We start from the raw sequence: 26,960 nt of genomic DNA on the forward strand, positions 1-26,960 counted from the left end.
GAATATCATAGTGGACACAATGAACAGACAGTTCTCACAAGAATACGAATGGGAACTGAATGACAAAATAACACATCATATTTTCCACAGATGGGGAACTCCAGTGATAGACCTGTTTGCGATGTGAGCAAATAAGAAATGCCCAAAGTTCTGCTCACGTGCAGGACAGGGAGCACAATCACTGGGAGACATATTCCTTATCAAATGGAACGGCACTCTCCTACATGCCTTCCCTCCGATTCCTCTGATCTCCATAGTCATACACAGAACACGAACCGACAGGGCCAAGTTAGTGCTTATAATGCCAACAGGGCCCAGACAGACTTGGTTCCCTTGCCTGACTCGCAAGGCAATATGCAAGCTATTCACTCTCCCCTATCTATACAATCTCTTGTCACAGGACAATGGTCAAACCCTCCGTTTGGATCTGGGGAAACTTCACCTGAACACATGGCTCTTTCATGGGTCTGTCCTGAGGAATTAACCTGTTCTGACCATGTAAAACAAGTACTGAGTACTAGCAGGAAACATAACACACGCTCTACTTACCTCCAGAAATGGAAAAGATTTTCCCTGTGGTGCCAAACCAAACAAATATCTGCACAACCGGCACCACTTCCTATCATCCTGGATTACCTACTATCCTTAAACTCAGGAGTGGCTACGAACTCAATTAAAGTTCACTTCACGGCCATAATGGCCTTCCATCAACAGAAGAATGGGACATCAGTATTTGCCCATCCCACTACTAAGAGGTTTGTAATGGGGCTACAGAATGTGTACCTGGATATCTGTGAAGCCACACCAGCAAGGGATTGAAACTTAGTGCTCAAATGCCTAACCAGAAAACCATTCGAATCCTTAGCATTGTCTTCTTCACTTCACTTATCTATGAAAGTGGCATTCTTGATAGCCATCACATTGGCACAAAAAGTGAGTGAGATGGGGCACTCATGGCTCACCCCCCATACACAATATTCTACAAGGACAAAGTGACTCTTAGGACACGCCCTAAATTCATGCTCAAAATATCGTCCTTATTCCACCGATTCACTTCTCTGAAACCACACAACCACCCCCAAGAGGTGGTGTTACATACATTAGATGTCCATCGCACCCTGGCCTTTTATCTTGACAGAAGAAAGGCCTTCCCTAAATCTCCCAGACTATTTGTGTCAATGACGGAAAGATCAAAGGATGTGGCTACATCCACACAAAGACTATCTAAATGGATGTCAAACTGTATTCAGTTGTGCTACTCCCTATGTAACGGAGAAGTCCCAATTGACAGGAGCCGTAGTGGCTTCCATAGCATTCCTGCACAACGTACCGATTGTAGACATATGCAGAGCAGCCACACGGGCATCTGAACACACATTCGTTAATCATTATGTCATTAAGCTCAGCTTGAGCGCAGACACAAGGGTAGGCTTCACAGTCCTAGCCGCAGCTACAGGCTCAACTCTGAAACTTCTTCCATTCTCATGAGGGCACTGCTCTACATTCACCTGAAGTGGAGCTGCCACAGGGACAGCACTCAAAGAAGAGGGAAAGGTTACTCACCTTGTGCAGTAACTGAGGTTCTTTGAGATGTGTGTCCCTGTGGGTGCTCCACTACCCACCCTCTTCCCCTCTGCTTCAGAGTAAAAGAACTAAATGCTCCACAGTAGAGAAGGAACTGAGAGGGTCGGGGTGTGCACGTGCTAGAAGAACCACCAGTGGTGCCACGAGACAGCTACTGTGCACACGTGCCCCAACCAGACACTGCTAGCAAAAATCTTCAATCGACTGTGCCAGTATGTACTGCCACCTTAAGTGGAGCACCGAGAGGGGGAGACATCTCGAAGAACCTCAGTTACTGCACAAGGTGAGTAACCTTCCCTTTCACAACAAAGAGATTGCACTACAGTACTTGTATGAGGTGAATTGAAAAATACTATTTCGTTTATCATTTTTATAGTGCAAATATTTATAATAAAAATAATATGCAATTTGATTTCAATTACAACACAGAATACAATATATATGAAAATGTAGAAAAACATTGAAAATATGTAATAAATTTCAATTGGTATTCTATTTAACAGTGTGATTAAAACTGATTAATCGTGATTAATTTTTTTATCACGATTAATTTTTTGGAGTTAATCGTGTGAGTTAACTTTGATTAATGAACAGCTCTAATAGAGATAGATAGCATTCATGGAGACTATATATATCTTCTTGGACTTTCTAAGACAAAGTCCAGAATTTGCTTGAGTGTGTGGAAAAATATGAACTTTACAGCCTGAATCTTGAATTTAAAGCTCTTAATTTGTTTTTCTCTCTTGACTAAAAACTTCTTTCTTCAAGGTAGAATTAATCTACCTCCACAGTATGTTATAGTTTTGGAGAATATTTTCTAAAACTGGTACCTCTCTTGTGACTGCAGTGTGAAGAAAATGAATGTCAAAGTCTCTGTTTGTTAATTAAGGGCATAACAACCCCATTTTTGAGCCCTTGCTAGAAAGTTGCTTTTTTTCATTTGTGAAAAATGTTTCTGACGACCATCACATCCTTCTGGCTGACTCACATAGTATTTAATAATTTTTGATTCTTACAGTTGTATCTTGGGAAGATTCTTTCTGAAGCGGTACTGCAGATGTATTTCTGTGTATAGAGGGGGCCTAGCTTCCAGAAGCTGCCGACCCTGCACGTCCCCAGGCTGACAGATTTTTATGGGAAAGCAAAATTGTTCTATTCTCTATAAAGAATGCCATATTGTCCAATGTGATTTTAGTATATTACACATGAAAGTCCAAATTTCATCATCTCTGAATTTTCTGACTTACGCAATTAATTTTCAACCTTTAGGTCTTATTAGTGTAATGTTATATACTCATGCAATACAATAAAAGTTAATTTGAAATTGAGTGCATGATGGATCAGCTGAACAAAATGTGTTTTGAATGTAAGTTCAGTCAAGTTTTCTTGATAATGGACTACTGATTTAGGACTAGGTTGTGATCTGCCCTTATAGGAGCTTTTTAATTTCTGCCCTCTCGTGTGCCCTGTACCAGGAGCTGATCCCTGTAAGCAGGGCTGACTCACCCCTTCTCCAGTTCTTAATTTGTAATGAAAGAGATGCTGTGGCTCAAGCAATTTTTCTACTTTCATAACTGATGCAGGAAGCTCAGACGTGCCAGGGCTATGAATTGTCAAGTCTAGAAGAGCTGGGGCTCAGCCCTGTTGCAAATTAAGCACTGCCCTACTCACCTGATTTAGGAGACAAGTTCATGTCCTCTTACTGCACAAGTCTGCAGAGTAAGGCTGACACACCTGGTGGAGCAATCTGCATTATCCTAATGCATGATGCGGTGTGTGTTCTTGTCATGCCCACCGAACAGCTCTGAAAGAGAATGCCTCTTTGTCCATCTTGCACAATTACAAATTCATCTGAATTGCTAATAGAGCTTCTCTTTGCTGTTTTAAAATTGTTAAGCTTTATCTCTGCTACTAAATGTGGTGTTTTTAATTTGCTTCTCTTTGTGAACATTTTAATCTCCTCTTATATTGACAAGTACTTCAAATCTACTTTTTTCAGACAACTCTAATTTAGAACACATTAAATGGGTTTAGCTGTTGAACAGCATATTCGCTTCTACGAGTAATGGCCATTTATCTTTTGTCTATAAAAGGTCTACTAAAATGAGTGGTGACTCCTACAGTGTGGCTTTTTCTAATTATATCTTAAACAAAAAACTGCTCTGTGTACTTCACAAATTGCTTCAGATGAACAAAAATTTTGTAGCAATGTTTTTCACCATTTGCGATAACCTAAGAAAAGATGGGGAAAGAAGCATTAATCACAGCAAACTTTTCTTTAATTAAAATACATGAGTCATAAAAGCAACCATTAATAGGATCCTTAAATAACTACTGGCATTGCTTTGACAACTTCAATAAATATTCTGTTTGGAAACAGTTGTCTTCATACTATGGTCTGACACCTCTCATTTCTTTGCTTCTGTATTACTAAGTGCATTTGCAGGGAAACGGAAGAGTTTATTTAAATTGTTGTTGCTTTCCCATCTGTGGTCTCAATCATGTTCATGGAAATGGAAATTTATATCACCACAGGAACTTAGGAAAACCTGTCAGGAAAAAGTACACCAACTCAGAAGAGTACATTATTATCTTCTTGCAACTGTTCTTCATGGCAAATGAGAGGGAAAATACAGCAAATCTGAATCATGAAACACATACTATTTAGAAACAAAGCATCAACTGTTCTTTGAAAGAGAACTCCAAGTTAATCAGTTTGTAAAATATGCTACCTTTTTGTCAAAATGCTGTTTCTTTTTAATGTCGAATCCTTTTAAAGGAATAAGCATTTTTTAAAACCCCTTCTGTTGGGAAGGGAAGCAACTGTCAAATGTAAGGACATCACAATGCAAAGTAAATTCACAGTCCCCTAACTGTGTCTAAGGGCTTGGCTACACTTACATTTTATAGAGCTCTAACTTCCTGGCTCAAGGGTGTGAAAAATCACCCCCCTGAGTGCAGCAAGTCAGAGCGCTTTAAAGCTGGGAGCTGTGCTCCCAGCGCTCTGAGCTAATCCCCTCATGGAGGTAGATTACCAGGAGCGCTGGGAGAGCTCTTTCCCAGCACTTGCACGTGACCACACTCGCACTTCAAAGCGCTGCTGCAGGACTGCTCCCGCGACAGTGCTTTGAAGTTTCCAGTGTGGCAATGCCCTAAGATTCGGTCTGTAAAGGCAAATTTTTTGCTATGAACTTCCTGATCTACTATAAGGAGTAGACTAGATAAATTTGTTCAGCATTAGCCATATCTATACTCTTTATAAAGTAAATTAGTAGTAGTAGTAGTAATCTGTTGTTGCTTTAAAACTGGGTGACCAAACAACATTTTACTGTTGAGACTGACAAGTTACTTGTGTTTTTATGGAACTGCTTTCAATCCAATGAATCACCTCAATTAAAAAAAATATCCTATATAATTGTATGCCTCCTCTCCGGTAGTAGAGGGATGATAATGCTTACTAGCAGCAGTAATTTTTCTATTGGCTTTAAGATTTTGGGGTATTACATTGTATAATTGAATAATCTAAAGATCATTGAATTACTTATATTGAAGACTCTTAAATATATTGATATCTGTAATTTAAAATGTGAATAATACCTTGTCAATAAGAAATGTGTTTTTGCTTTTTAATAGTCAGAATTTCAGAAACCGAAGGGGCACTTGTGAATTTTGCACATTTGAATCACTTGAGTTATCTTTTGGAATTTATTGTTGTTGGTTTTCTTATTTTATTCTCTTGGAAACTTTATGGAATACTGTGGCTTAAATTCCGGAATTCTAATATGCTGATTAGTACTTCATTAATGTAAGCAAAAATTGTATTACTGCAAAGTAATTCCATTCACAGTTCCACTCTAAAGTCAGCTAGATAGGGGAATAAGCTACAGCTACTCACTTCCTCAATGGTGCTTTTTGACTGATCTTCCATGTAAGACTTCTTACTTCCCCAATAAAACCTTTGGCTTCCTAAAAAACTCCATAAAGTGAATAGATGTGGAACAAATATTACTTTTTCCATGTACCACATTAATTTTCATCATTTTAAGAAGGAAATTTGTTCAATGACAGACTGTAAAATTGTTCTCATTTAACATAGTTGAAAAATGTGGACATGTTTACTGAAAGTGTAATGTTAAATATCAGATCAGTTTCCTTTTATACCAAAAATTACTTGTATTATTAAGATGAACATATCTATATTCTGCATTGGCATTTTCTGTTTAACTCTGCTTTTAATAGGGTCCGCAATAGGCAAAAATGTGCACTACTTTAATATAATATTTTTATGTTGTTAAACGTCTAAATATATTAAAACTTTTTCTAAATCATGTGAAAAATTAAAGTATACTTTAAGCAGACATAATGTTCTAATAACCTTTTTATTTTATGTTTCAGAACAAAGTAGAAGAGATGATTTGGAAGCTTTAGGACATATGTTTATGTATTTTCTCAGAGGGAGCCTTCCGTGGCAAGGTTTAAAGGTAGTGTTTTTAATATCCTCATCTCTCTCTTTTTTTTTAATAAAAAAAAAGTCATCTTCTCCATGGTGTTTCCTTAGTAAAGTTGTCTCCTAAAATACTTTCTGAAGTTATAAATTTATCTTTCACATCATAGGCTGATACATTAAAAGAACGTTATCAGAAAATTGGAGACACAAAACGAGCAACACCTGTCGAAATATTGTGCGAAAACTTTCCAGGTAATGATTGTGTTAATGAAGATGAATCTGTGAATTTATCTTTAAAATAACGCTGCAGTAAATCTTTGTTTTTAGTACTGTAGGGCTGTATACATTACTAAGAAAAATGGCTTTCAAATACATATAATAAAATATATGGTGTTAATGCAAGTAATTTAAAATATAATGAAACATTACAGAGTTTTGTCACTGACTGTTGTTGAAGCTGGGGGATTAGGAGAGAGGCCGAAAATCACTAATTGTTCAATGTATTGACATTCTGTGGGGAGGAGGGAAGAGGGGAGGAAGTTTATTTCCAGTTCCAGATAGTGATCAGTTTGTCCTGAAGCATAAAATTTTGGTCTCCTTTTCATCTATAAGAAAGCAGCTTTAATATTTTTTAAAAATATTTATTGTAACACTTTTCTTACTGGTAGATGACCCTCATTTTGAAGTTGACTTACTTAAAACTACTTACAGTTCATTTTGGGCACTACTCCTGCCTCTGAGTCCCCCTAACAATTTTTGTGGTATTATAGTTACATTTTCCTATACAAAAAGATATTTTATTTCCCTGATTTCTCTGTAAAAGACTCAGACATATGAAACTAATTTGCTATACAGAAGCACCCATGAAATTGACTAAACAAGAAACTTCTATCAAATGTATAAAATAAGGCGGGGGGGTTGGGGGGGGGGGAGTTTTCTGCTGTATAAATCTCTCACGTCTAGTAATGATAGATTTTTAAAAGTTGATTTTTTTTTTTTATTGTCTATTTGGCTCCCATCCTGCAAACGTTTAGACGTATGACAGTTCCATTAAATTGAATGGGATACTCATGAACATAAAGTTAATAGGTGCATAATTGTTTCAAAGGGAAAAATGCATTAACTGCTGTGGAACATGAAAACTTAACTGATAAAGTAAATTAACATGACAAAATCAATCTGAATTTTATATAGAAAGCTAAAGATTTATTTGGTTTGTTTTTAAATGCCAATGATTAATGAAATTGTTTAACCATTAATAAAACAGAAATGGCAATTATGAATATTTCTCATTTGTATAGAGGAAATGGCTACATATCTGCGTTATGTAAGAAGGCTAGATTTTTTTGAAAAACCAGACTATGACTACTTAAGAAAACTCTTTACAGACTTATTTGATCGGAAGGGCTATATGTTTGATTATGAATATGACTGGATTGGGAAACAGCTGGTGAGTTCAGTTAAGCAAAGATGCTGTATTTTTGTCTGTCTAGTTTTTTTTAACTATCATAGTTAGTCTTAATATTTGTGTATAATTTTTCTTGTATATTATAAAATTTACTAAGATTATGAGTCAAGCTACTATTGTGAAAGCTGCAGAACAGTTTCCATTGTAATCCCCTGTTTTTACATATTGTGAAATTTATGAAATATCACCTTTTGGTCTGAGATTTTTTTCATACTGGGTCTCTTACTAAAGGTGTGGTGTTTTTTTAAACATCAAATAAAATTCCCTCCTCCGTTTTATAATAGGGGGTTGTAGGAATTCTAATCATCTTTTGAGAAGAGTAACAGATTGTCATTTGAAACTTTGCAAGGACAGAGTCGTCATTGGGAGTGTATGGTGGTTTCATTTTGGGAAAGTTTTAAGCAACTGAGAAATCACTTCTCAGCATCTGAGGTTTATAGCTGAAACTATAGTAAGCTGAAGCTATACTAAAGCCTTATTCCCTTTGTGACATCAAAGTGCACACCTTGCCTGTCCAGCCTGACAGGCACATGAGCTGCTGCTTGCAAGCTTTTGCTGAGACAGGTGGCTTGAAGGAGCTTCTAAGTATCTTGTTAAAATACTCAATAAAAATGTCCTTTTAAAAACATTTTTGGCTACTGCCAGGAACTAAAGGATTAGCCCCCACAGTTAGGGTCTCAGCTGATCAGAAAATGGTGGGGGTGTTATCTGTAGAAAATTCTGTCTTTTCACTGAAAAATTACAAAAATTCAATTTTTGCCCAAAAAGACCAAACTTTTTTTGAGAAAAGCCAGACAGAAATATTTGTACAGTCAAAAATTCATGGAAAACATAGTCTAAGTCAATAGAACTTTGGTTGCATGCTCCAATATTATCTATTCTAAGCTTTCATTTTACAAAACTCTGTATTTGACTTACAGAATTTTTTCTACAACTTGAAATAATCTTGTAACATTTTCTTCTTTTTTTACTTACACTAAATTTAATGTCATGCTCCTGTATATACGTATCCTTATTTACTTGTGTATATATTTTCGTAACTTATTCTCACAATCATATTTTACTAAGATTGTCAGTACTCCAATAGTCTACACTATAATTATTGTTATTAGATTAATTGTTAATCTGGCTCTTTCTAACTTTTGAGGGCTTGGCTTTGCAACCCAAATAACATTCTGATAGCATTGTTTTGTTTGAGGGTTTTTTTGTACACGATAACGATTATTTTGTATTGCAGTAGTGCCTAGGGTCCCTGTCATGGATAAGGTTCCTGCTGTGCTAGGCAGTATAAAAACACAACTAAATGTGCTCCCTGCTTAGAAGAGCCAACAATCTAATATGAGAGACAGCAGCATATATATTCTCTTCGTCCTTACTTACATGCGATAATGTATACAGGGATGAAGCAGCGACTTCAAAGCTAACTTTGATCATGTGCACAATTGATTCTTAAGTGTCGGAAATTGTGTCAGTTCCCTATGAAACAACTGTGCTTTTTATGTACATGATTTTATAGGATTATGGTATTTACATAGTACTGCAGTATGCTGCACATAAAGTTATAGCAACAAATGTATTGTGGCTTTTAACAGAAGTTAATATTTTGTAGCACTCAGAAAGGGACAGTCCAAGTTTGAGGGCATCTGAAATCTTTTATTTGGCACATTCTGTCTTTGATTACTTACCCATGCTTGTTTAACATTCTACGGATATAATCTTTCTATGGATTTTCTTTACTTAAAGTGAAAAGGTAGGAATTTCCCTGTTTAGGATTTGGAAATTCTGTTAGCTTCTACAAATTTGAAGTGTGTTAAAATTCTACAGTCTGGAACTATTTATACATCACCAGAATGCCTTCTCCCACACATGCTTAGATCGTTTATAGGAAGGAACACCTTCCTTGGCAATGATCAAAGTGGGACTCCCTGCTGTGCATCTTAAAATGTTTACAGAAGCTTTTCTCAGTCCCCATGTACCTTCTGTCCTGAACAACTTTATAAACTTTCACTACTTAGCTAAGCTAATCTTGAAAATAGCCTCAGTGAATCATTCCTTAGCTACACATCTTACAAACTAAGTGAAAAAATACCATTGTGAATAGTTGGTAAACAATTTTTCAAAAGCAAATAAGATGGTGAACTCAAATTTCCTCTGGAACAATGAAATGCACTGCTTTTCAGTAAGCATTCTCCCCAGACAAAATTGTATCTTTCAAACCCCAGCCATTTTCATTATCTGTTGTTTTGTTTTTTTTTAAAAAAAAGTTAGAAGAAAATTTGTAAAATGGTAATATCTTTTATTTCCACTGTGTTCACATTTAAAAGTGGCTTAATCCTCTTTTTTTTTCTTCATACTTTCAAAGAGGGCAGAGATTAGTCATAGAAGATTTCAGCCTGAAACCTTACAGGAAGTTATCAGTAACCGAAATAGGTTAGAATGGATACTTGATGCAACTTTAACTGTAGTGGGACTGACACTTCTAGCTGGAGTAGTGGCAAACTTTTCAAATTAAAATGTAAGCAAACAAAAATTTAAGGAACTCCTCACAAAATACACTTATTTGGACCATTTTACAATAACTCATCATGTCCTAAGCATACTAGTGAATGCATTGCAGCATAGACTAGTGAAGTCTTTATAATCAGACATCATTGCAGCAAGTTGCTCCTAAATTTTTGTGAAGGGAGAGCATGATACTGGTTTTTGTGAGGCAATTACCAAGTTTAAGAATTAGTGAGGATCTGCTTCATGACTTGCTGTTGGTTTTGTATGGCCACATCTCTGTACATTTCCATGGCAGGTTCAGAAACATGTTTTGGATTACAATTCAATAATTGTTGGTATGTAAAAAACTTAAATATTTTTTAACAATTTGCTACATAATATATTATGTTTGTAGCCTACTCCAGTGGGCTCAATTCATTCGGACCCCGCACTGTCATCAAACAGAGAAGCACATCAGCACAGAGATAAGATGCAACAATCCAAAAATCAGGTATGCTGCTCACCTAAGATTTTATCAGCTTTATTTTATGTCAACCTTTTTATAAAGTTGGTTCTTTGTGCCAAAACAGCCTTGATATTGCTTGTGTTACATATTTTCAAATTGACACCAGTTTCTGCTGTCCATTTTTTTTCTATGTTTGCTGAAGGTAGCCTTATTAATGCATGAATGTTTTTGGTTTGTAAATCTTAAATAAAGGTCATAAAGGGCTATTGTGTTTTTAAGTTGTAATTATAAATAAGTGGGAGGTTTTTGTCTTTTTTTTGATGAACTGCATCCTAAGGAGCATTGCTGTATTTTTTCCTTAGTTTTTCTATTTAATCTTACAGTCTCTTACTTTGCACCCTGTACAGTGAATCACTCACTAGTGTTAGAGGGTTCTGTTTTCCTAAGATTGCATTTTTTGTCCCATCATATTTATAGTTTACTGCCACCTTAGTAAATTCAAAAGGCAGTAAAATTTGTGAGAATTCTAGATTTTCTGTTAAAAGTATTGTCAAGTTTTTCTTAGAGAAAATACTTCATGCTCAATCATAGGCTATAAGAACAGATGGACTGCTTAAGGTTTGAATTCGCCATTGTTACCTGGTGCTCAGAGTGTGTACAATTCTGAGGTGAGATTACCAGAATGCTGTCATGAGAAAAATGTATTTTTAAGTACTTTCTTACAGATCAATAACTGTTTTATGTAAAGGTTGAAATAGTATCTGTACAAAATATATAAATCATATTTTACTTTGATATGCTGTACAGTTTAAGGGTCAAGCTTCCCAAGTGAACATATAAACTTCACCCTATATATATATATATATATATATATATATATGTATATAATATGCATATGCACATGTGATTTATTCTAGTAATAAAAAAAAAGTGCATATGCACATAGTTACCCACTTTATACATACAAATGAGATTTGCATACATAATGTAGGTGACTAGTTTCAAAAGCTTCGCCCTAAAAGGTTTAAGGTTTCTGTACAAAAATCAGTTATTTTAAAGGATATAGTCTGAGAATTACATTAGGAGTTTGTTGCCAAACTAGTGGAGAATTACAGTAAGCTGATAACTTTGATCAGTATTGTGATTTTATACTTCAGTTTGTTTCTCAGAAAATTTCAGGCTTTTGTTGATGCAAGGGTAGGAATATACAATATAATAATTGTGCGCTGCATTTTGTATTGCATTTGTTGAATGTATATTTTCAGTTACTATAACATGCATGATGTGCAATTGCAGCATTGTATTTTAAACATATGTAATCATCAATTCTTGTTTTCTTCTGGAGTCTTCATCATATTTTTAATTATATTGCTATGTTCGAGAGAAATTTTGCATACCCCAAGAGACTTATAACCATTTTGGAATTACTTAAAATAATAAAAACAGTTGGTTTGGGGTTTTTTATTTTTGTTTATTGTTATGCTTTCTGCTATTTCCAGATTCTTAATCTGTCTGGTAGTTACGTTTGAGCGTATACATTTTTTTGTTTTTAGCTACTCCACAACTTTTAGCTATAGTAAATAGCAAAGTTTAAACGTGTCAAGTATCAAGGAGTAACCGTGTTAGTGTGTATCCACAAAAAAAACAAGGAGTCCGGTGGCAGATGCATCTGAAGAAGCGGGGTTTTTAGCCACGAAAGCTTATTCCCAAATAAATCTGTTAGATACATGTTTAAACTTAGACTATATACATTCATGTGCATATGTACATAGCTGGTTACATTCTGTTTGTGTGTTGTATTCCTGTGGGATTTTTATTTTACATTGTAATACTAGCATGAGGTGTTTAATATGTTTTGGGTTTTTTCCCTCCTCTTCCTTGCATGCTTAATGCATTATATAATTGGCAGTCGGCAGACCACAGGGCAGCTTGGGACTCCCAGCAGGCAAACCCCCATCACTTGAGAGCTCACCTTGCAGCTGACAGACATGGTGGCTCGGTACAGGTATTTTCTGCTTCTTTGCATGATTGATTATTTCCACATGCTGCAACCTATTCCCCTGTAACTCCTGGCATGATTCTTGTTTTCAGCTGAAAAGTTTGCTTCATAGTTATGTCCATAATTACATTCCCTTATTCTTTTTGTTCTGCAACTGCCAAACTGGAAAAGAAAAGTGCAGAAAGTTTGACTTTTTGTATGTTGAATTTCTACAAATGCCTGTTGTAGTTTAGCAGTATAGCTTTCTAAAATTTATATCAACTAAATTCTCTAACGTTATGACTTTAGTTCATTTTAATTTTATATATATTTAAGTAGATTTTAACTACTCAAGTTTATTTAATATTAGCCAATTTGGAGAACTTGGCACAGTGCAGCACTTTATATTTTTTAACCAGGGTAAAAAATGAGAAATGAATGAATATTAGTAATATTTAGTTAAGTACTTTATTTCAATTAAATATCGGTTTAAATAGAGTCAGTTTCTACAAGTAAGTATAACAGCAGCTTTAGATATTATACTTGTCCCTACCAAACAAATGTATTTCTCCCCTCCTGATAGAGAGGCCAATGCAAAAAAGGCAAAACTGGCTATCTGACCAGACATGGTGAATTTACATATACACAGTGCTGTCAAATTCACAAAGTAGAAAACTAAAAACAAGGAATTTTTTTTCTGATCATTTTTCAGTGTCTTAGATTTTGCTTTTAAGAATAGTAGTTAAAAATATTCAGACAGTAATGGAATTTATGGCATCCCTTTAAGATGTTGGAGGAATGTAGTTATACATAGTGACTAAAGAGCCTCCAGAAAGCTAATTTTATTGCACTTCCACTTGCAAGTGAAAAACATGATATTAATTTCTGCTTAATGGAAGTGGGTTATCGCATCAAAACTTGAACAAAGTGGTGTACTCGGGAAGCTTTTGAATTCACTAATTTGTTTGCTTAATGGTGCGCAGCAGTAACAGCTCTGTTTCTTTGCCAACCACCAAAATGCTCAAATGAGGTATGATTCCCAGTCCAGTCCATTTCTCATTTGTAAACAGTAGCTTAAGGGGATTCATTCACTAAGGTTGGCCAATTTAGAGTTTCTGTCTAAGTCAAATGCTGACTCATTGTCTTATGTTAATTCCCCACCCAGACCCTGTTATAGTCCAAACTCTTTCTCCCTGAATGCTTAATTTCCTTTATCAGATTATTGTAGCTTTCAACCCGGTTTTGCTTTCCTTGTGTATGTGATGTATGTGGTTGCAGTCATTCTTGGGAAATGTAGGGCACGAGAATCAAGAAGATACTTGTCACATCAGATGGCTTGAAAGCTGCCCTGTTTATGTGCGTACACTCTGTTCTTAGTAATTGTTTGTCATGTCAATCAAAATCATAATAATGTAGTATTATAACAAGAAGTTGTATAGAACATGTTGTGTATTTTCCTTGTGCTCAATACGCTTTTTGAGCCTGAGACTGAGAGCTCCATCTATTTCTTATATTTTAGTTTTTTCTAAAATATCTTGTTTGTTTTTTTCTCCTCCAAGGCAAAGAGCAGGGATAAAATTGCATACTTCACCCTCTTAATTCTGTACAATAAGTTTTTTGCATCTTTTAAAAAATCTGAGTCTTGAATTAAATTGCAAAATTCTAAACTGATGCTTGAAAAGCTCTTGTTTGTGTAGAATAAAGTAACTGAATAAAATAAAGTGAATATTGCAACTAATCAAAGAGTTGGTTGCTCTAAACCTTTTTATAAAAATAATTAATTCTTATTTAGCTTACTAGTAACAAGCAGTTTGACTATCAGACCAGTGTTCTGATCACAGCAACTCTTTCAAATCAATAAAATAAAAAAGGAAAGTAGTTGATTTGTCTCCTTGAACCGTATTAGAATGTGAAATTAGCATTGGATTTGAGATTAAACTGGATAAAATTGAGATTTCTTAAGTACCTTCTGGCTAAATTAAGAAATATTTCTATCTATGTTTAACATATCAGTGGAACACTTCAAATAGTTTATGAACATAAGAACGACCATACTGGGTTAGACCAAAGGTCCGTCTAGCCCAGTATCCTGTCTTCTGACAGTGGCCAGTGCCAGAGGGAATGAACAGAACAGGAAATCATCAAGTGATCCAATCCCTGTCACCCATTCCCAGCTTCTGGCAAACAGAAGCTAGGGACACCATCCCTGCCCATCCTGGCTAATAGCCATTGACAGACCTATCCTCCTTGAATTTATCTAGTTCTGGTGCATTTAGTTTATGGCGCATTCAGTACTTTATTCAAAATAATTACTTCAACAATCCCAGCATTTACTGAGAAAAATTTCAGTACTTTGCTTTTTCTAACCCAAAAACATGACCATCCCAAGAGCAGTTTTTAATTTATCTTAACATTTTGGTCCATTTAAAGCTAGAGGGCAAATTCAGTATTTACCTTTAAAAGGAAGTATTTTTTAGGAAATGGTGACGGTGTGTCCTGTAGGTACAGAACAAAGGCAGATATTGATTTAATTCTTTAATAGTGGAAAACAGAAATTACGAGAGTACAGACTTTTTAGGTAACCTGGCAGCAAAGTTAAATTCCTGCAAAAAGCTTAGTTTAAAAGCAAAACTATAGTATTAAATCATCCCATTGCTTTTAAAGTTAGATGTTGTATAGGACAGTAGTTCTCAACCAGGGGTCCAGGGCCCCATAGATGGCCTAGAGCAAGTTTCAGCAGGGCCTCGAAACAGGCCCAGCATTAGACTTGCTGGGGCCTAGGGCAGAAAGCCGAAGCCTCACCGCATAGGGCTGAAGCCCAGGTCCCTGAGGCCCACCACCCGGGGCTGAAGCCTGAACAGTGTAGCTTCATGGGGGCCCTGTGGCATGGGGCACCAGGCATTTGACCTGATTGCTACCCCCAACACAGGCCCTGGCTTTTATATGCAGAAAACCGGTTACTGTGGCACAGGTGGGCCATGGAGTTTTTATAGCATGTTGGGGGGGGGGCCTCAAAAACAAAAAGGTTGAGAATCTCTGGTATAGGAGATAACTGCACACCTATTGAATTATTGATTGTTTTTGTAACATAGTGGCAAAGGATTAGTAATGTTTGTTAGTAGCAGATACTATGAAATAATGTAATATGCTAATTATTTTTCTTACAGTAGAGTTTGATATTGTGAATAAGTGTTGTGATGTATATCTTTCAGTTATAACTGAATTTTTTAAATCAAATTTTGCCAATATGTTGGGGCATTGGCTAGTCTAGTACTGTAGCCTAGATTCCTTTGAACAATTAGCTATAGTACTTTTAAGGCCTATCTACAGTGAAAAAAAATTGAGGAGTTAACCAAAGGTTTGGAGTTAAAATGCTTTAAACCCTTGTGTGGATACTCTCATTCAGAAGAAAATTGGCTATGCTTTGCTTCAATTTAATCCCCTGTTTGGAATGAGAGTATCCATGCAGTTGTTTAATGCATTTTAACGTGTCACCTTTAGCTGACTTGTCCTAATTTTCTTGAGTGTCTTGTGTGACAAAGCCATCAGGTTGTATATGGTATGACAGAAGCTATAAAGGGTTCAATTAAGTTGTACAGTATTTCTTTAAATTGTGTTTATTGCTCTGTGAAGTGCTATAGGAGCAGTGGTGGGAAAAGATTTACCCTTATATGCACTTCGTACTCTGTCAAATTACCTTGTGCATTTTAGAGGACCACCTCTAAACTAGTTCACTCTTCATGACTCATTTTTATTCTTGGTACCTCTGAGATGGCAAAGAATTGGAGCGAATTGTGGTGGTGTGTTTTTTGTGTACAAAATATATTTACAGAGGAGTTCTGTAATAACTAGGACTTAACAAAGTGAATGTTGGATAAACTAATACAAGTCTCTCCGTACGTAGCTGTGAATTCAGATATATACTTTTGGCTTCTTTCTTGCTGCTGAAATATATTTACATATTTGCTTTAGCCATAGGATTGTTGCTATTCAGTGGCCGACTGCTCTTGTTTCCACTTTATTGGAGATTGAATTAAGTTCATGTGTTAATATGCTAGACATCTTATTGAAATGGTGGGAAACGTTTTGTACCATTATACTGAATAACTTAGTGTCAAATATGATTTCTGTTTTGCCCTGGAATACTTGAGAGTTCAGTAAACTATAACTTTGTTACTGTTTAAGCAAAGCAAATTCAGAATTTTCAGATAACTCTCTTTTAAATTTACTATTTCTAAGTCCTCAAAAAAAGAACAAACCAAAAAGGTTGAAATTTGAAGGAAGCTCACCTTAATTTTTAAAAAAACAGTTAAATACTGAAAAACGTTAGGTGGTTCTTCGAATGCTTGCTCATGTCGGTTCCATTCTAGGTATGTGCGCACCCATTTGCACAGTTGTCGGAGACTTTTGCCTTCACGATATCCGTAATCGGCTGTGGTGCCCTCTGGAGTGCAGCGCTCATGATCCTTCTTACCACCCGCAAGTGGTCAGCGGTTTCCTTTCTTCACTTCATGTATTGCAACTGTAAATAGTTTTGTTTACTGTAGGTAGTTAGTAATTTAGGGTCCTGGCAAGGACTTTGCCCCAGGCAGGGCATGCCCCAGTCTCTAGGTTTTAAGCCCTGCACTGACTGTAATAGGCCTGTTCCTGTTAGTGACCCCCATGGCAGCTGTCTGAAGTGCTTAGGGCAATCTCATGTAAAAGAAAAGTGTTGCATCTGTAAGAACTTTCATCCTAGGACACAGAGCGCAACATCCATTTGAGAGCCCTCCTCTTGGAGGCTACTCTCCAGCCGGCCTCGGAGCTGGCGCCGGGCTCTACCCAGCACTATTCCCCTTCACCAGCGCCCAAAAAGAATTCGAAAAAGTGGGACGCGGCACTGAGCAAGAAGGACCAAGGGGCAGCAGGAAAGGACCCTGTTCAGGCTGCCCGTCCATCCCAGGGCCACATGGGGACACATCCCCTAGGGGACCTCCTACCCCTCCCCAACTCCTCCACACCCCCCAAGGGATCCATCACCAACTCCAGGGAGCAGTAGGGGACCCAGACTTATGGCAGAGTCAATGCCTTCACAGTGCCTAGAGAGTAAAAGATTCTCGCAGCACAGCCAGCGCTGCGTGCTGCGATGGACCCGGCAAAGGCTCCCTACGAGGGCAAGCCATCTGTGAAATCTTCCCAGAAGGTGAGTGGACGCCGCTGGTCTCTGGAACCAAGGCAGAGCAATTTGTCACCCCACCCCTGGTTTCTGCATCAGCATAGGTCGCCTTAGTTCGCTGGCACTGTGCTCCTGGTCTCTGCCCTCTCGTCGAGATTCACCCAGAGGGAGGCATTGGTCACTGTATGATTGGCACTGGTCTTCCTCCCGCTGACCCTTTCCACAATGTCAATCGCCATCATCTAGATCATGGGAACATTCCCGAACACTGTGCTGTTCCCCCTGATCCACCTTTTCAAAGGACTGTTCACCCACAGTGACAGTTAGCCTCCAGACTCGGGCGTTGATGGTCCCGCCGTGGTCACTGGAGGCGGGATCCCTCCAGCACGAAGAGGGAGTTCAGCCCCTCACCAAGACAGCACCATGGTGACTGGGCTCCTGAGGCTGCGTCCATCTCTGTGATGCCATCCTGGTAGCAGGCCAGTGGTTATGCCGATGCCCCTTTCACACCAGTCGTCAATCCCCGCTTCAGACAAGTATCAGACATCACCGGGCTCGGTACGCAAAGTGCAGATGGATGCCGTGGTGGGTGGAAGGGCCGGTGCCCACCATGAGACCCTCTTCCCCCATGGTGAATGATGCCCTAGGCCCTCTCCCAGTCCAGATCAGGCTGTGGTGGGACCCTCTCGTGCTAGCCCACCGGACGATTTTAAGAAGCACCAAGCCCTGCTCCAAAGGATGGCCATAACTTAGGCCTAGAGGTGGAATAGATGGTGGAGCAATCAGACACTTGGTTTAACGTACTTGTGATGGGTTGGGCCCCCCTTCTGGGGTGCCACCTGTTGTGCTGGGGATCCACTGAGCCTGTCCATTCCACCAGCCTGGGCTCCCTCATCCTGCCCTGCTGCACGTACACATACAGGTATGGACATAGAATCTCGCAGTCTGCAATCCTAACTGTTGTTCTTTGAGATGTGTTGCTCATGTCTATTCCATTACCCGCCCTCCTATCCCTCTGTTGGAGTTGCCGGCAAGAAGGAACTGAGGGGGCATAGGGCCGGTGGTGCCTGATATACAAATGCATGAGCGCAGCACTCCAGAGGGCGCCACAGTCAACCCTATGGATACCGTTAAGGCAGAAGTCTCTGACAACTGTGCACGTGGCGTGCACACACCAAGAATGGAATGGACATGAGCAACGCATCTCAAAGAACAATAGTTATGAAAGGTAGGTAATAGTTTTTCATATTGCAAGAAATTTTTCTCCTCCAGAATATCTAATGATAGAGAATTTTTAATTGTTATTTCAATTTTTTTTAAGAACAGGAGCATGCAGCCAGCAAGAATTCTATGAACTATAGCTTTTTTGCTGCATCCCTAACTTAATCTGAAATAAAATTTTTCTGCATAGTGAAAGATGACAGCTAAATGTTAGCAGGAAAGTAAATTAATGAATCAGCATTGATACTTTAAATCAGCTGTGTGTTGAATCATCAGTTTAAATGTAGGTTGCTATATTCTGTCTGCAGAAAATCTTCATTTTAGTTCACATAAGAGTGCCAAGTGCAGTAAGAAACTTCTCTGTTCCTTTGAGATTCCTGATTCATTACTGTACGTTACGTCTCAGCCACACAACATCCCACTGTGATCCCATTAATATTAAGTAACACTGAAAGTTCATTGGTCCTAAGTGTGTGCTTTAAAGAAGTTTTTACATAGGTGTGTATACAACATGAGTGCATATGTGTACACTCCAAATACTATTGTAAAGTCAACTTTTTATATGTAATTTCCATGTAAGAAACAGGGAGTTTGAAAACAAAAATAATGTTAGATGTACTAAAGGGTTTGGGCAAGTCTACCCGTTAATTATGATTATAGTTTTGTATTTCTTAAAGAACCCAAAAACCTTTTGGACGTGCTAGCTAGGGAAATTAATATATTTTTGTTGTTTAGTCTTACTTTGTAGCATCACTTCACATTAAAGTCAGCTAGTAATTTGATCTATGAAGGAAAAATCCTTCGCTTCTCTGAAATAATCCAGTCATTCCTCCACCAGTATATGTGAAAAAGGCTGAATCTGTGACAGTCTGTTTTCTTCTTCTTTATAACTTCATTAGTGGAAAGCTACCTACTGTACATTGCTTCAATTCATTAGTTAACCTCCTACGTCCTTGCTTCATAAAAGTTTGTGTCGGTTCCCGAAAATGTCAACTGAATAACTCATTGATTGTTTCCTTCTCTTCTTGGATTACTAACACTAAATGCACTTGTAAAGACCTTATTAAGCTGTTCATGATTTTTTTGTTAAGCATTCATTGTGTCCAGTTAGCCAAAAGATCTGCTTCTTACTGCTGGAATTTCATTACATGTAAGAACATAAGAATGGCCACACTGCATCATACCAATGGTCCATCTAACCCAGTATCCTGTCTCCCAACAATGGCCAGTGCCCAGTGCTTTAAAGGGAACGAACAGAATAGGTAATAATCAAGTGATCCATCCCCTGTTGTCCCAGCATCTGGCAGTTAGAGGCCTATGGACACCTGGCGCATGGGGTTGCATCCCTGACCATCTTGACTAATAACAATTGATGGACCTGGCCTTCACAACATCTCCTGGAAATGAGTTCCGCAAGTTGACTGTGCTTGTGTGAAGTACTTCTTTCTGTTTGTTTCAAACCTGCTGCCTGTTGCTTTCATTGTGTGACCCCCCTGGTTCTTGTGTTTTGTGAAGGGGGTAAAACACTTCACTTACTCCACAACATGATTTTGTAGACCTATATCATATTCTCCCCCCTTAGTCATCTTTTTTTTTCCAGTCTGAATAGTCCCAGTCTTTTAAACTCTCCTCGTATGGAAGCTGTTCCATATACCTATTTTTTTGCCCTTCTCTGTACCTTTTCCATTCCTAATGTATCTTTTTAAAGATGGGGGGACCAGAACTGTGTGCAGTATTACAAATGTGGGCATGCCATGAATTTATATAGTGGCATTAGGATATTTTCTGTATTATTACCTATCTCTTTCCCAAAGGTTCCTAACATTGTTAGCTTTTTTTGACTGCTGCTGTTTTGAGAGAACTAGCCACAAAGGCTCCAAGGTCCCTTTCTGAAAATCCAAGTACATTGTATTAACTGGATCACCCTTGTCCACATGTTTGTTGACCCCCTCAAAGCATTTTAATAGATTGGTGAGGCATGATTTTCCTTTACAAAAGCCGTGTTGACTCTTCCCCAACAAATCATGTTCTTCTGTGTGTCTGATGATTCTGTTCTTTACTATAGTTTCAGCTAGTTTGCCTGATACTGAAGTTAGGCTTACTGGGCTGTAATTACCAGGGTCACCTCTGGAGACTTTAAAAAAAAAAAATGGTGTCACGTTAGCTATCCTCTTAACTATCCTCTAGTCATTTTGTACAGAAGCTGGTTTAAGTGATAGATTACATACCACAGTTAGTAGTTTTGCAATGTCATAGTTGAGTTCCTTCAGAACTCTTGGGTGAATACCATCTGGTCCGTGTGACTTATTACAGTTTAGTTTATCCTAATACCTCCACAATTGGCACCTCAATCTGGGAGAGATCCTCCGATTTGTCACCTAAAAAGAATGGCTCAGGTATGGGAATCTCCCTCACATCTTCTGCAGTGAAGACCAATGCAGAGAGTTCATTTAGCCTCTCCACAACAATCTTGTCTTCCTTGAGTGCTTGTTTAGCACCTCGATTGTCCAATAGACACACTGATTGGTAGGCTTCCTGCTTGTTATGTACTTAAAAATATTTTTTGCTGTTAATTTTTGAATCTTTTGCTAGTTGATCTTCCAATTCTTTTTTGACCTGCCGAATTATACTTTCAGAATATTCTTCCAACCAACGTTGTTTTGCAGAGCTTCAAAATCTGCTCCTGTTTGCCCTAGTATTTTAGTACAGGCTCCAGTTCGAAGAGAATGCAGAGGAGAAAAGGTTCCCTCCCTTCTTTTTCTTCCCCATTTTTTCGCTATGATAACCACTAAAAAGAAAACTGGGATAAAAGATTGGATTCAAGAGTCTGAAATTTGGAAGGTCTGGAAAGAGTTCAGGGAGTAAAAACATTTTTGAAAGTTTATATAACTGATATAATAAGAATAAGTATTTTCTCAGTTGCAAGATGCTAATATTTCAAGGGGGGGAGCTATTAGCATGTTAGCTGTAGTGCCCAGACTTCTACAAATTCAAAAGCTTCTACATGAATTATTACCTTGTCTCCTTGGATCACAGAACCAGTTTTGCATTGATGTGTGTTTGAAGTGAGACATAATGAGCTATGATGCCACTAATGAATTGCTCAGGTATATAGACTGACTTCAATAATGAACTTTTTAGATAGGAGAATGCAGTGTTTCTTATTAAGGGTACTTAACTTTCTTAAGGGATTGCTTGCTAAGTATATTTCCCTGTCTTTCATAATTGTTTGTTGGGGTGTTGAACATAAAAATCTGTCAATGGTTTTGAGAGGCTTTTTTCCCTAAATTTAGAACATCTCAAATTAAAAATGTTATAAACTGTATAGTAAAATGAAAGAATAAGGCTGCCTGAAGATGTGCTGCCATTTGGAGGATCAGTATTCAGGACTAAACTTGATCTCTCATTCATTGTAGGGGGGCAATGGAAGTTTGGTGGAAATCTAGAGGAGTCAGTGCTTTAGCCTAATGTTATGATTATGTACATGATGATTATGCTTATTAAGTAGCTCATTAATTTGCTCCAGTGTCCTCTAATGTGTAAAATCTATGCAGAACATGGAGATTAAAACTTGAAAACTGTCTGATGTGAGTTTTAATAGTTGCGTAAGTGTTATTGTGAGGATTCACAGAGCTGCAATGTTTGAATATCTTACAAAGCTGTAGTAAACCCTAAGTCATTTAACCCTCTGTCAATCTTTTACAGCAATATAGCTCTAAAAAGTTCTCTTCATGTCTTAGTTCTGGTAATATTAGGCCATACCTAGCTGCATAGGTTAGAGGAAAACCAGCACCATCTAATCACAGATGTTTGTGCCGCCATTATATACTTTTATTTTGAATTAAGACTCTTCATAATGCAGAAATGGATTCATTTTGAAGAATTTTGATCTAAATTAAGGACAGGGATGAGATGTTGCCAGGGTATTAAATGCTTAGCTTGGACCATGTATCATATCTTATAGGAGTTTCATAAGTGGGGATATCTGGAAGACAGTGACCCATTTTTACTTATAGGGGAGTAGTTTGAGTTCATTTTAGCTATCCATCTCCACACCATATTTGATTTCAAATCTTACTTTAAGGTTTTGGTGAAAGTCTTTTCTTTAATGTTTTGCTGGAATTCATCAAGCTGCAACATGCATATCCATGTTTAAGGTACAGAGGTATCCTAATTTTCTAAAATAAATAAATGATTGTGCTGTTTTTTATGCAGATTATTCAGGAAAACCATTGGACTTCTTTATAAATGGAGTAGTGATATCAACCTGCAGTGGGTTAGATTTCTGTATATAGTTATTGAGTAGTATTTCCACCTAAAGGGTTTGATCCTCTGTGGTGCAGCCACTTTGTACCCTCAGCTCCAAGAGGTTCTGGCTGCATACTTTTGGTGTATCAAGCCCTGAGAGGATCCCTGCAGTGCAGAAGGCATCCTCCAGTAGCATAGAGCAATCATGAAAACTCCTATACTACTCGTCATCTCTGATGTTGGCATATTGAGCAGTGCCAGGTGACCCCTTATACTGTGCTGGTCCCTGGGGCCATTAGCAAGCCAGTATAACTTGGAGGACCAACCCAGCACAGAACTGCCCCAGGATCAGGAAAATGCAAACGTTAACTTTATATCATATCACTTCTCCTGCTCCACCAAGCTGTGATATGTAGAGTTTGGACAGATCCTAAAATCTGTCCTAATGTGCTCCTGCTTTGTTTTTATTTATTTATTTATTTTAAAGTATTTTATAGACATTAACTTCCTGGGACATATCAGTGCCATAAGTTGTTTTGGGACTGATGGGAAAACTGAGTCAGAGTACTTGTGGTTTGTGTAAGTCCACAGAAGAAGTCAGTACCAGCACAGGTATCCGAACTAAGGAGCTCTTGGCCTAGATGCAGACTTTTCCCATTAGTTAGGTCTTTATGATGACTTTAAAAAAAAAAAAAAGGCTGTAAGGAGCCCACCAGTCTGAAATCTGGGCTGCTCCTCCTTGTTACATTGCTTCAGTTACCTTCAACCAATAGCTGGTTGCAACGCGTTTGGCAACCATCAGAATCCCTCCTGCCTGTGATGTGCATTCTCAATCACAGTCTGCTAGTTCATGGTCAAATCAAAAATCTTGCTGGAAAGTTTAAGATTAGTGAGAGCTCCAGAGAGAGAGTCCATTCCCTGCCTCAAAACCATGCCAGAGCATCCTAGATAGTTCTAAAAATGACATGCTCCTTTGGAAGGTAAGGACCTTCTCCTGCTTCTGGAGCAGGTCCTTACCTTCCAAAGGAGCATGTCATTTTTAGAACTATCTAGGATGCTCTGGCATGGTTTTGAGGCAGGGAATGGACTCTCTCTCTGGAGCTCTCACTAATCTTAAACTTTCCAGCAAGTCCTACTCTCCTGAATTTGGTCTGGGGAAGATTCTCAAGAAAATAATCACAAAAGAGGCTATTCTAGTCTCAGAAGTAGCTATGTGCCTGCTCCCTTTCCACAAGTACAACAAGGAAATTGTTGGGGAATCCTTGAAAAAGTTGCATGCTTTCCCTGCTTTAGGTCAGTGTACTCTCTTTGTCAAATTCTCAAGAACAGGATCATTGCGATACCTGAAAGATGAAAATTTTTTCAGGAGGCCTTTGATCAAACTCTTGAGGGGCTTCAAGTGGGAAAGAACATTGTGCTGGAGCACAAGAAATCCTCCTTTGCTCATTAGTGTTGTTCAGGCCCTGCCGGGTTCTTTGTTAAATACTGCTACCAGGGATTCTGGAGACCCTGCCAGGCATGAGCACCTAAGAACAGGTCCAAGTTGGCATAAACCAGCCAGTAGAGAGTTTTTGATGCCATGGAAGCAAGCCTTCCTTTTTCCTCCTTTTTTCTGGGCACTAAGCTGTCTTTTTCTGCTGGCAAAGTAGAGCAGATCAAAAGCACTACCAAGTATTCTTTGATGTTTCACCAGGATGTTTTGTCTGCGTTCCCCCAGATTTTTCCTGTCTCCATATCTTATCAGTCAGAAAAGCAGGAAGAAGTGGGGCAGACTGTAATTTTCTGGCTTTCAAAGTTGTTTTGAGTGCTAGAGCGGGAATGCTTTGAGAAGGTCAACTCTCTTTGCTTTGCTAAAGAGATAAAGGAGATATGTCTAATTTGGTCCTGATATCCCAAAGGCTGAATTACTTTGTTGCCTACAGAAAATTAAAAGTAGACAAGTGATAGCAACAGTGGAACCTAGAAATTTACTTCTCTCCATCTAAAAGTTGCCTGCCTGCATATACTCATCATATAATTACATTAAAATATGTTGGGTTGAGCATTTTCAAACCTAATTTTATCCTTTGGCCTTGTTGGCTACCAGAATCTCACATCTTAACACTTTTCTCTGAAACAAGGCAGTTAACAAGGTAGTTATCTTAGCAGCTCAGATCAGGAAGTCAAATGGATTTAGCACATGCTGGGCATTGTCGTCATTCATAGATGTGGTCCCATGGGCTAGAAAATCCACTTGTTCCTTGATTCTGCTTCTTTTGGCTTTGCGGACCCTACTTGAGGGAAAGCTTCAGGCCAAAATCATACTAATTCTGGAAGTCCAGCACTTGTGTTGTGGAAGGACCACTACACATCTCAGGGGTGTCTTTCCTCAAGTTCACTGTCAACATAGATGCAAGTCTAGCAGGTTGTTAGCTCTATGTTCTGTCTCAGCCCAAGGATCTTGATCCATCGGAGAGTCAGCCCTTGTCCTTTACTCTTCAAGCTGTAGACAGTGAGATTGGTCCTCCTGATCTTCAGGTCACATGTAACAAACCAGGGCTGATTGTTCAGGCAATACAATCCACTTGCAGGGTGACAGGTTAGCATGAAAATCACTTCAGAGATCTCAGGTGCTACAAAGGTTGTTCAGTATTCCAAAGGACTGGCTGAGCCAGAAGTCTCATGTCCCAGGGAAATGGGAACTAAGCCAAAGAGATTCTTGCAAGTATTCAGATAAACTGACATCAAATCTGTTTGTAACTACCCAGAATGTCAAGCTTCTTGGTTTTTCAGTCTCTAGAAAGAGGAAGTGACGTGATGTACACCTTTGCTATCTCTTAGCAAAAGTCTTTAATTCCATGATTACATACTAGTTTTTTTCCCAGTAGGACCCCTGCTACATTCAGTGCACAGGATGGATGGTCTTCACTGATTGGGTAGCTGTTCAATATTTTATTTTATCCTCATTGTTCAATATGTGGCTCTGTGCCCTATTTAACACACACTTCCAAACTTTGTGCAGAATACAGAATTATTAGTTTCCTCCTGGGCCTTTATGTGATGTTCATCACTGTAACAATAAAGAGCTTTCACCCTATTACTATTATTATTATTATTTATTATTATACCCAGTTTACAGATGGGAAGTTGAAGCACAGATATTAAGGTCAAAGTCTTCCAAGTGTCCACTCATTTGGGGTGCCGGGTTTGAGATACCTAATTTTTTGAAGATTTGATTTTTTTTCAGAGTAGTCTGGTGTTTTATAACATAGACTTCAATTGTAGTTGAGTGTAACAACACATCTGCAATCCACAGATATCTCAAGTTAGGCTGCCAGAAAATGGGGAATACAGTGGCCACCTGTGACAAGTTTGGTTTAAGTGACTTGCTCAGCATCACACAGGAACTGTGTGGAAGAGGCAGGGATAAAATCCAGTTCTCCAGGATGGCATGCAGCTGCCTTAACCAGAAATTAAGGCACAAGTTTCTGCAGTCCCTGGCTTCGTTTTCTACACACCTTTCTTCTGCATTAAATGAAGCAGAGGCTCCTACAGACAATAGCCTTCTCATTCAATACATAACCATATTCATTCCCACTGCACACTCTACTCCGTGCACTGAATGAGGCAGGGTCCTATGGAAAATAATAGATAATTATTTAATTATAGACTGTGTGATAATGCATACACATAAGGGAAGCATATAAAAATTTCAGAGGCATCCTTATCGTTGCCATTTCCTAACTTTGAAGTGCTTGGTTTTGCAAAATTAACATACTGTAACATAGCTTTTTTAATATAATTTTTTAAAAAAGCAAACTGAAAAAACATGATCCCCACATGAACCATCCCCGTGGTTGGCAACATTAGATCCACAGTACAGACTCATTACTTGAAGGAGTGACTAAAAGCGGTCAGAGGTTGTCTGAC

The 26,960-nt window shown here is 38.2% G+C and overlaps 1 protein-coding gene across 7 annotated transcripts in view; it reads left to right on the top strand.

Annotated features, from left to right (window-relative positions):
* Window positions 1-26,960, top strand: part of CSNK1G3 (casein kinase 1 gamma 3) — a 165,092-nt gene that overhangs the window by 117,966 nt on the left and 20,166 nt on the right. For 4 of the 7 annotated variants that reach the window (XM_084629406.1, XM_084629408.1, XM_084629410.1 and 1 more), the window contains 5 exons: window positions 5,980-6,065; window positions 6,199-6,283; window positions 7,333-7,481; window positions 10,399-10,494; window positions 12,359-12,454. In XM_084629406.1, the coding sequence (XP_084485532.1) occupies window positions 5,980-6,065; window positions 6,199-6,283; window positions 7,333-7,481; window positions 10,399-10,494; window positions 12,359-12,454 (512 nt within the window). The remainder of the gene's footprint in view (window positions 1-5,979; window positions 6,066-6,198; window positions 6,284-7,332; window positions 7,482-10,398; window positions 10,495-12,358; window positions 12,455-26,960) is intronic. The other 3 variants (XM_084629411.1, XM_084629412.1, XM_084629409.1) reach the window with 2 other exon arrangements.

The sequence above is a fragment of the Lepidochelys olivacea genome (genome assembly GCF_965140295.1).
Source record: "Lepidochelys olivacea isolate rLepOli2 genome assembly, chromosome: 5".
NCBI classification, from domain to species: domain Eukaryota; kingdom Metazoa; phylum Chordata; order Testudines; family Cheloniidae; genus Lepidochelys; species Lepidochelys olivacea.